The 10004-nt window shown below is 68.5% G+C and overlaps 1 protein-coding gene across 1 annotated transcript in view; it reads left to right on the forward strand.

Moving 5' to 3' along the window:
* FBN3 (fibrillin 3) overlaps positions 1-10004 on the forward strand; it is a 44197-nt gene that overhangs the window by 5642 nt on the left and 28551 nt on the right. The window contains 15 exon segments of the mRNA XM_012729450.1: positions 1132-1255; positions 1388-1445; positions 1447-1471; positions 1826-1924; positions 2051-2146; positions 2360-2455; positions 3968-4165; positions 4260-4385; positions 6877-6927; positions 6930-7042; positions 7132-7300; positions 7649-7792; positions 8065-8175; positions 9875-9898; positions 9901-9984. Coding sequence (XP_012584904.1) covers positions 1132-1255; positions 1388-1445; positions 1447-1471; positions 1826-1924; positions 2051-2146; positions 2360-2455; positions 3968-4165; positions 4260-4385; positions 6877-6927; positions 6930-7042; positions 7132-7300; positions 7649-7792; positions 8065-8175; positions 9875-9898; positions 9901-9984 — 1518 coding nt within the window.

The following is a 10004-nucleotide window of genomic DNA, read 5'->3' on the forward strand; positions in this document are numbered from 1 at the left end:
GGCACCCGAGGCCCCGACCTCCGGCCGCGGGGTCCTCGCCCCTGCACGCTCATTCATTCGCAGATGCGCGCGGAGGCGCCACGCGGGTGGGGTCGGCCAAGCCCGAGACCCTTAGGCCGGCCAGGGCGGGAGGGAGGCCAGGCGGGGCCAGGGGTGCCCGCGGAGCCGGGCAGAGACAGCTGCACGCCAGGGGGTGCCTCGCCCAGCCGGGGCCCACTCTCCCGGGCCTCCCTGCCCAAGTTGACGAGGACCTCTCTTTCCCGAGGACTTTGGGGGCACCTGGTGGGGCTCTCACGTTATCCCGAGACCAGAGAGGGGCGGCCAGAGCCCAGGGCCACACAGGGCGCGCTGCCCATTCCTTCCCAAAGACCCATTCTTCTTGGTCCTGGAAGTGGAACTTGAAAGGGGTCCCCCAAAGCCCAGCTGAGCTGCCTTTTGTGACCCCGGTTCTCAGCCTCTGTCTGAGAGCATTTGCCTGCTTGGCGCCCTCCTTCCCCATAAGGTAGGGGGAGAAGTGCAGCCTCTGGGGAGGGGCGCCCCAGCACCTGGACTTGTTCCTGCCCCCCCCCACTAGCTGTGCGATGGTCTCAGTTTTGCCCCCGCGGTGGGCACAGGAGCCGCCCTGTCCCTGCCGGCAGGAGGGTGTGTTCTCCGCGGGGACGCCCAGCCCCTGCCCAGAGTGCCCGCCAGCCACCCCGCCTTCCCTCCCTCCCTTTGCCAGTGCCCCCCCCCCGGGAACACTGGGGATCGCCTCAGAACCCCTACTTCTTTTCCAGCGGTCTCCAGTCCTGCCAACGCCACCGCTGCCTTCTCCCTGGCGTGTGTCCTCTCTCTGCCCGGCTTCCCCCGCACGTCCCAGGGGCGTGCGGCCTTCCACACCCATAAAACCTGCTGGCTCCCTGTTCCTCCCACAGCCGGTCCTCCAGAGCGCTGGCCGCCTCCTCTCCCTGCCCTCTCTTGGCCGCCCCCTGCGGACATCACCTCTGGGAGGCTCCCCAGACCACCCCGCCCCGGCAGCCACGCCCCTGCTGGCTTGTGCCAGGGCTTCTGCAGTCTGAGGGCCACGTCTCGGGCCTGCGAGGACTGCGCTAGTGAGGTTGGGGACCCTCCCCGTGGCCTGGAGCCCCCCAGCTCAGCTTCTGCTGGTCTGGACGGCCCTGTCGTGCACGGCGGGTGTCCAGGGTCTCTGGGACGCCCTGGAGCCGGCGCGCTCTGGACGGACGCACAGACGAGGCAGCCCAGGCATCTTGCAGGGGTGAGTGGTGAGTGGTACTGGGCGCCGCGAGGCCCGGGCCATGTGGGCCGGAAGGGGCTGGGCTATCTTGCTGGGGTGAGGCCCAGGCCTCCAGCTGGCGGGGAGCTCACAGCTATAACGCGCTCCCCCAAGGCCGAACGTGTGTGGCTCCCGCTTCCACGCTTACTGCTGCCCCGGCTGGAGGACGCTGCCCCGGGGGGCGCCAGTGTGTTGTGCGTGAGTGACGCTGCCCTTTGGCGTGGGGTTGGGGGTTCAGGCAGGGAGCCCCGAGGCAGTGATCCGCCTGCCTGCGAGTCCAGCCTGGTTAACAGGTGGGTTGGCCAGCGTGTCTGGCTGAACCCCTGAATGGCCCTCGTGGGCCTGGGGGTCCTCCCCGAGTCTGCCTGCCGCCTCTCCGTCCGGCCGCTCCCTTCCGTGTTCAGTTTCTCCCTCTCAAACCGCCATCCCGGCCGGGCACGTCGTCTGCAGGCCAGTGATCTGGCCCAGAGCACACTGCTCTCCAGCACCTCTTCCGGCTCAGGGGTGGGGCGGCGGGCTGGGTGCTGGCCCTGACCGCTGCCCACCCGCCAGCTGTCTGCCGGCATGACTGCCACGAGGGCTTCTGTTCCCGCCCCAACCTGTGCACCTGCGCGGGCAGGGAGCGGGCGCCCAGCTGCGAGGCAAGTGGAGGTGAGTGGGGGGCACAAGCTAAAGGCTGGCGGTCTGGTGCCAGCGGGGGGAGCACGGTGGCCCTGCGGAGGCCGGGCCGCGGGCGGGCCGGGCGCCGCCTCCCTGCGCATCTCCTCCTGTCCTCAGGGCCGGGGTGCAGTGTGAGCTGCATGAACGGGGGCAGCTGCCGAGGGGCGTCCTGCCTGTGCCCCAGAGGCTACACCGGCACCGTGTGTGGGCAGCGTGAGTACCCCACGCACGCCCGGGCCTGGGGCCGGGTCGCTGCTGCACATGCCCCCACCCACCGCCAGTCTTGGGTGGCCAGACCAGAGGGACAAGCCCAGTGGCTCGGCGTTGAGTCTGGCCCGATGGCGGGCGCCTGGGTGAAGACGGGCTTGCTGGTGCCTCCGTCCCACAGCCGCTGGGCGCCTCAGCCCACCCTCCCTCCCTTCACAGCTGTGTGCGACCACACCTGCCACCACGGGGGCCGCTGCATAGGGCCAAACCGCTGCGCCTGTGTGTATGGCTTCACGGGGCCTCAGTGTGAGAGAGGTACCAGGCTGGGGTGGGGGAGGCTGCGGCGAGGCAGGGGGCCGTGGGGGGCAGGAGGCGGGAGCCTCCGGGAGCCCCCGAGGTGTGCCAGGGTCCAGCTGGACTCCTCCCCGCTGTAAGGGACAGAGGAATCATCAGCTCCAGGGAGGGGGTCAGGAGGGCTTCCTGGAGGAGGGGGTAGGCGGACGTCGGTGAGACAGACAGTCCGCTCTTATCACTCCCCGCTCTAAACATGACTGGGCCAGGCGGAGCTGTGTGGCGACTCCCGACTGCCCTTGGGAAACTGTTACCAAAATGCAGACGTGGACATAAAACAATGTTTTGTGAGAACTTGGTTGTGAGGAGCGAGAGGGGGGTGGGGCAGAGTCGGGTGAGCTCCAGGGAGCGCTGGTCCCTGCGGTGGGTGAGGTTCTTGGGGAGCAGCGAGGGCGGGCAGGAAAAGATGGAGCCCAGGGGACAGGCAGAGGGGACAGGGTTGGGCGGTGCCCGCTTCCCTGGGTGCCCGAGATTTTCGACTGCCTGGAGCCCGGGACGGTTTTGATGGCCAGGGCCCCGGGCTGACCCGGGAGGGGTGCGCTGGGGGGCAGCTGCCAGGGCAGTCCGGGGAGGGCGGGGTGATGGGCTGGAAGCTGGAGCGGGACGGGGGCGGGGCGGGTTGTGGAAACCGCAGTCCACGAGGAATGGGTTGACGTTGGGGCTGACAGGAACGGGGTGCTGAGGACAGTGCGGTCAGTGAGGCAAGAGGACAGGCGGGGTAGATGTGGACAGCGACGGCCCCGAAGGAGGTGGGGCTGTGCGTCCGGATGGGGGCAGGGGAGGTTCCGGCCTCGTGGGGGAGTTAGGGGAGACCCCGAGAGGGCTGTCTGGCTCGGGGCGGCTGAACGTCCGGGCCTCTGTGCACCGCCTTCTCGTGAGGCCGGCGGCTGGCTCCGGCTTCTCCGCCTGGGCGGGGCTCTCCCTTGATTGGAACCATCTGGAGGATGGAGCCAGGAAGTCACATCTGGGCCCTGCACGGCAGCTGGGGGCTGACTGGCCACTTTTGGCCGAGTGCAGGGGTCACAGAGGTGGTGTTGCGGCCCCCGAGGCGGTGGGCAGATGCCGCGCCCCTCCCAAAGCCCAGGAGGGTCAGGCCACCCATGTGCGCAGTGACGAGACATTACCACCAGCGGAGCTCTGTGGGCATCCCACCTGGCCTGAGGCTGGACCTGGGGGGCAGGGGCATCCAGACTGACCTGGGCTTTGTGGCTGTGGGGGCCCCGGCCCCTCTCTTGGAGGTTGGTTGGGGAGCGCTTTGGAGAGAACGGGTTTTGAGGGGTGAATAGGAGCTCGTCACGTGGGCGGGGACAGCATGAGTAAAGGCCGTGGCTAGGGAACGGCCGGCGTGTTAGAGGCGGTGGCTGCAGTGGCCCATGAGAGAGGCAGAGGCCCGAGCCGGCCTGCAGGAATAGACATGCGGAAAGTTCTGGGACGTGGGCAGCCCAGGACCAACTGCCCATCTCCATCTGCCCCCAGACTACCGGCTAGGGCCCTGCTTCGGCCAGGTTGGCACTGAGGGGCGCTAGCGCCAGCTGACGGGCCTCTTCTGCACCAAGGCACTCTGCTGTGCCACCGTGGGCCGCGCGTGGGGCCTCCCCTGTGAGCTCTGCCCTGCACAGCCACACCCCTGCCGCCGTGGCTTCGTCCCCAATGTCCACACGGGGGCCTGCCAAGGTGAGCCGGCCGGGGGCGCCAGCGTGGGTACGGAGGTGGAGTCGGGGCGGGAGCCCTCTGACAGGCCTCCGTGCCTTTGCTGAGTGTCCTGCAGATGTGGACGAGTGCCAGGCTGTGCCAGGGCTGTGCCAGGGTGGTAGCTGTGCCAACACTGTGGGCTCCTTTGAGTGCCGCTGCCTGGCTGGACACCGCTTCAGTGAGAACAGTGCGAGCTGTGAAGGTGACGGGATGCGCTGGAGGCCTCGGCTCTGGGTGCCTCCGGGGCCCTCGGGGTGGAGGGGCCACGCTGGGGGAGCTACGCTGAGGTGCCACGCCGGGGGCCACACTGGGGGAGCCACGCTGAGGTGCCACGCTGGGGGCCACGCTGGGGGAGCCACGCTGGGGGGCCACGCTGGGGGGAGCCACGCTGGGGGCCACGCTGGGGGCCACGCTGGAGAGCCACGCCGGGGGCCACGCTGAGGAACCACGCTGAGGTGCCACACCGGGGGCCACGCTGGGGGGCCACACTGAGGTGCCACGTCAGGGCACATAATGGGGAGTCGCGCTGGGGGTCCTCGCTGGGGTTCCACGCTGGGGGTGCTAGTGCTGACTGGGCCTCCCTGCGCAGATGTGGACGAGTGTCTCCAGGTGCCCGGGCTCTGCTCCGGGGGAGGCTGCACCAACACGCCCGGGGGCTACGTGTGCACCTGTCCCCGCGCTTTCACCCGTAGCCGGGATGGCACCCGCTGCCTAGGTGAGCTGGGCCAGCCGAGGGGCGGAAGTGCTGGAGACCCCCACCGCCTTGGCCTTACCGCTGCATCCCGTGGCCTGAGGCGTCTCTGGCCTCCTTCCGTCTGTCCTGTGACATCTGGGCTCCCGCGCATCAGCCTCTATGCGTCCGCCCTGTCTGCAGGCCTCCGGCTCCCCAGCTCCGCGCCCTTATGTTCCCTGGTCCCCTAGTGCGGCCTCTTGGCTCCCCCGGCCCCCGCCCCCGCGCCCGCCCCGGGGCACAGGTGCCTTTCTGCGCCTGCCTCTGGCCTCCCACCCTGTCGCCGCCATCCATGGGCCCTGCCGCACTGCTCCCTGACCCCTCAGTGTCCCTCTTCCACTCCCAGAACCTCTAAGGTGGCCCATGTTCCGCCAGCCCGTGTTGGCGATAGGAAGCGGAGGCCCAGAGGGGAACAGTCAGCTCCACAGGCCGAGCGGGCCCCGCCCTGATCCCCGGACCTGCGCCCCCAGTCGGGATGGGTCTCTTGGCCTGTGCCTCCCCTGGATGCCGCCTGCCGTAACCCGCATCCAGCCTGGCCGGGGCCCTGGGCTCCGCCCCGTCCCCTGCTGTCTGGGTGGCTGCGTCCGTGGCCTTTGGAAGTAGCTGCTGGCCCACAGGCCAGCCGGGATCTGGCCCTTGGGGCGGACAGGCCGAGTCCTGCCTTGCTGACTGCCCGGCGCCTCCCGCCCCTCTGGCTGGCCCCGCCAGTGTTTTGGGTTCTGTCCGTGCGCTGTGGCCGCTGCCGGGGGCCAGTGTGGCCCGCATGTGGGGTAACTCTGGACTCATGCCCCAAACTGGGGGGGCTTCTCCCAGCTGCAGAACAGCAGTGCCGAGGGCAGTCGCCTCTGGCTTGGACTCAGTCCTGGGTCCGGACTGCCCGCCGAGCCTCTCGGAAACCCTGAGCTCAGGCGGGCAGCTAACTGGGCCTCAACTTACCCGCCTGTACCACAGGCCCGGTTATCCCTACACCAGAGAGCCAGGAGGGAGCCAGTCACGGGACCTGGGCAGGGCAGACTTGACCCGCACATGCCGGGCAGGAGCCAGCGCCAGCGCCCCGTGGCCCAGTGGGGAGCACCCCAGCCCCAGCCACGCGCTTTTGTTCAAGTCCCTGCACCCTTCTGTCTCCCTGCGTGGGCGGCAGCTGCCTCACCAGGCCCCGGGTTAGGGGCTCTAAGTCCCGCTTGCCCGTGAGGCTGTGAGCAGGTGTCCTGACGCCTTGTCTCTCGGCAGGCCCAGGCTCTCTCAGGGTCACCCACACACATCCGGGGGCCCCCAGGGGCATGGGTGGGGGGAAGAGGTGGAAATGTTTGTGTGATTTCTCCCCCGGGCAGGCGGGGGCGCTTCTCGCCCATGGCCACCGCTTGTGGGTTTTCATGTGCAAGTGGGCTGCTCGGGTCAGAGCCCGAGAGACCTGAGCAGCACATGAAGCCTTGGGCTTGCGGGCGCTGCGACGCGCAGAGTGGCTGGTGCTCACGCTGGCGCGTCTGTCCTCAGTCCACCGGTGTGCGCCGCTGGGCCCCACCCCCAGTTCCCAGCCTCCTGGGGCTCACAGTGCCCGGGCTGGCAGATGGACACACAGCCACAGAGCCTGGCATTCCCGCTTGCATGTCGGGGGCCCCGTCCCCACGGGCCTTCCTGAGTGTTGAATACCATGGCGACAGGGAGCTCACGCCGGTGCTAGCTCTGGGTGCCCGGACGCGCTCGCCCGGAATGAGGCCAGCTCAGCTCCCTGGAATGATGCGAACGTCTGGTACTAACCCAGCAGTGGGAGACGGGCGGCGCGCCAGCCACCCGGCACGCTGTCCTCTCCTCCAGGCGGCACTCTGCTGAGGCCGCGCGGGTGCTCAGAGCGTCCCTGCGCCGAGAGTGGGGAAACCGAGGCACAGAGCGGCGGACCTCTGTGCAGGCAGCTCCGGGCGCTGGGACCTGAGCGCAGTCTGTCACTGACTCCTCACCCCCGCAGACCACCGGCCCGGCGCCTGCTTCTCCGTGCTGATTGGCGGCCTCTGCGCCGACGCCTGGCCGGTCCCCACTCGCGCAGGCTGTGCTGCTGCCGCGGGGGCAGGTGCTGGGCGGCCGGCCCCGCTCCTGAGCCGTGTCCTCCCCGGGCTTCTGGTGAGCGGCCTGGGGTTTGCGGCCCCCCTGCCCGGAGCTCGGACCGCAGCGGGGCCCCGGCGGGACTGAGGCCTGGCCCCCCACTCTCCTCCTCGCGGATGAGCTCCGGCGGCTGTGTGCCCGGGAGCCCCCAGTGCGGCTCTCCTACCCCGGCCCCTCCGCCGGCCTCCCCGGCAACGGCGTGGGCCCTGGCCTGGGGCCGGCGCCACCCAGCCCCCGCGACGCCGGCGGGCGTGGGGGTCCCAGCTCGGGCCTCGGGGACGCTGGCATCGGTGAGGGCTGGGGCCTGGGAAGGCGCTGGGAGGCCAGGGGGCCCCAGTCTCAGAGGGAGGGTCAGGGCTAGGGTGGGGATCGAGGGCCGGGGTGGGGGAGCCGGGCCGCTTTGGACCTGAGTTCGGGCGTGTTCCGGGTAGGATTCCAAACAGGAGTTGGGGGTTCTCTGGGCCAGGTGGGAGGTCTCAACCCAGGGGGACCCTGAGTCTAGGAAAGGATTCCAGGCTGAAGTGGCAGCACGTGGCAGAGGGGTTCGGCCCAGCCTCAGTCTGGTGTCTGCACCCAGAAGCAGCCCAGCTTGGCCAGGTCAGGGCCTGCCGGTTCAGCACCCCTAACTCCGCCCACAGGCACAGCCGCCCTGAACCCCACCATCGACACCTGCCGGCTCTTCCCCAGCCTGTGTCTCAATGGCCGCTGCCTGCCCACCCCGTCCAGCTACCGCTGCGAGTGTAACCCCGGCAACACCCGGGACGCCCGGGGCCAGTGCATCGGTGAGTGGCAGTGGTGCCGGGGAGCGCACCCTGCAGCCTGGGGCTCGCGGGCCCTGCGTGGGACGAGTGTGCCGGCAGCCCCTGGCGCCACGGCCGCCGCGTCAGCACACCTGGTGTCTGGCTGCCGACGCCATGAGGGCGTCCAGGCGACGCTGCCCGACAGCGTGGGTGCAGCTGCCCGTTGCAGACAGGTGGCGGGGCCGGGCCCGGCCCCTGCGGTCTGAGTCAGCGCCTGGCCGGGGCGCCTGCGGGTCTCGCGCCTCCTTCCGCAGTCGTGGACGAGTGCTCCGGGAGCCATGGCCGCGGCCGCCGCGTCAACACGGAGGGCGGCTCCCGCTGTGTCTGCAGCGCGGGTTTCCGGCTCCGTCCTGACGGCCGGAGCTGTGAGGGTGACCGGGGAGCGGTCTGCCGAGCCAGCACCTAGCTGCCTTTCAGGGTCACCTTGCCCCCGCTTCCGCCCCGTCACCCTCCTAAGATGTGTCCCCGGCTCACCTCTCTGAGCCCAGCCAGGCGAGTGGGGGGACTCTGCTCTGTCCACTCCCAACTCTAATCTGTCATTGGCTCCTCTCTGAATTCACTTAATGAATTCATCAGGCTGTTTCCTGCTGGGCTGCAGCGCAGCCCGCCTCCTGCCCCCGCACAGCCAGAAAGGCAGATGTGGGATCAGCACCATGGAGAGCACCCCTCAGCGCTCATGGGGTGCGGTGTGCCACCAAGCTTCCTGCAGCAGTGGGGGCCGCCTCATTCTCCCTCCTCAGCCTGCCCTCGGCAGCAGCAGGGGTTTCGGATCCCCGAGGTCACTAAAAACCCTTCCTAGCATCTTTACTAGTCCACAACTCAGCCATGGAAGTAGCCGTTTTGCTTCAAGGGCTTTAGGCTGTTCACAGTGTTGGAAACATCTCTGCCGCCGGCTTCAGTGTCCTCACCACCCGGAAGGGGGCACCGTGCCCAGAGCAGTCACCCCGTCCCGGCTCCTGCGCCCTGCTGCAGGCCGGCCGCTCCCCTGGGCTTCCCGCCTGGCCGTCTTACTGGGGCGCGCACACCGTGGCCTGTGTCCGGAGGCCCCTTTCGGAGTCAGGCAACGTCCCGGGTGCGCCCCCTTTCCCCGGTGGTGGGTGTTTGCTTCCCTTTTTGGGTAACACTGCCGCGGCGTTCACGTTTACGCGTTCTGGCGTTTGGTCCGTTTTCCGCTCCTTTCGGGCTCAGTTCTGCATCCGACAGTTGTTAGGACAGAAGTGATACTTGGGTAGCCAGCGAATTTCTGCACTTGCCTTAAATCAGACTGTTTTCTGCCTTTATTTTATTAAGGTGAGATTCACACAAGGTGAATTTAATCATTTAAAAGGGAACAGGTCAGTGGCAGCGAGCCCCTCCCAGCGTGGTGCGGTTACCACCTCATGTATTCATGCTTTCTGCACGTCTTTTGTCATGGCAGAATAAACATAAGAAAACGCGCCAGTTCAGCCATTTTTAAGTGGCTCGTTCAGGAGAATTTAATACAGTGCTGTACACCGCATTCTCACTTATTAACTGGACAGATCTGTGTGGCTCCTACTGTGCGCAGGCCTGGGGTGTGCACGTGAGCTGACACCCAGGAGCATCCAGGGAGCTCGCGCCCAGCAGCAGCAAGGGCAGGCAGCGAGGGGTCTGGGGCTCTCACCCCCCCATCCCTGAGAGGGGCCTGGGGCTCTCACCCCCCCATCCCTGAGAGGGGCCTGGGGCTCTCACCCCCCCCATCCCTGAGAGGGGCCAGTGTGAGTGATTTCGGTTTATTAGCGTGTTACGGTGCCGCTTTTCCACGGTCCCAAACTGGGGACAGCTTTGCCCTCCAGGGGACATTTTCCTAAAAGTCGAGGTACTGGAGAGCCAGCGCGGACCTGGAATCTCACAGGTAGAGGCAGGGGTGGGGCTCAGCACCCCACAATGCAGGGCTGCCCCGTAGCATAGCGGCCCGGGCGCAGCACCCACAGCGCCAACTCCCGGGAACCGTGGGGTAGGGGAGAGGCAGCAGACTGCCGGGCTGTCCCCGCGGACCTGGCTCTGGAGGGCCAGGCGGCAGCCGGCACCCTCTCCCCGCTGCAGACATCAGCGAGTGTGCCCTGGACCCGACATCTGTGCTAACGGCTCCTGCGAGGACCTGCGGGGGGCTACCGCTGCATCGCGGCCTGGGCTATGTGGCGGGCGCTGCCGGCGTGGGGCGCAGGGGCGCGCG

Source organism: Condylura cristata, unplaced genomic scaffold, assembly GCF_000260355.1.
Source record: "Condylura cristata isolate star-nosed mole 26May11 unplaced genomic scaffold, ConCri1.0 scaffold00025, whole genome shotgun sequence".
Lineage (NCBI taxonomy): Eukaryota > Metazoa > Chordata > Mammalia > Eulipotyphla > Talpidae > Condylura > Condylura cristata.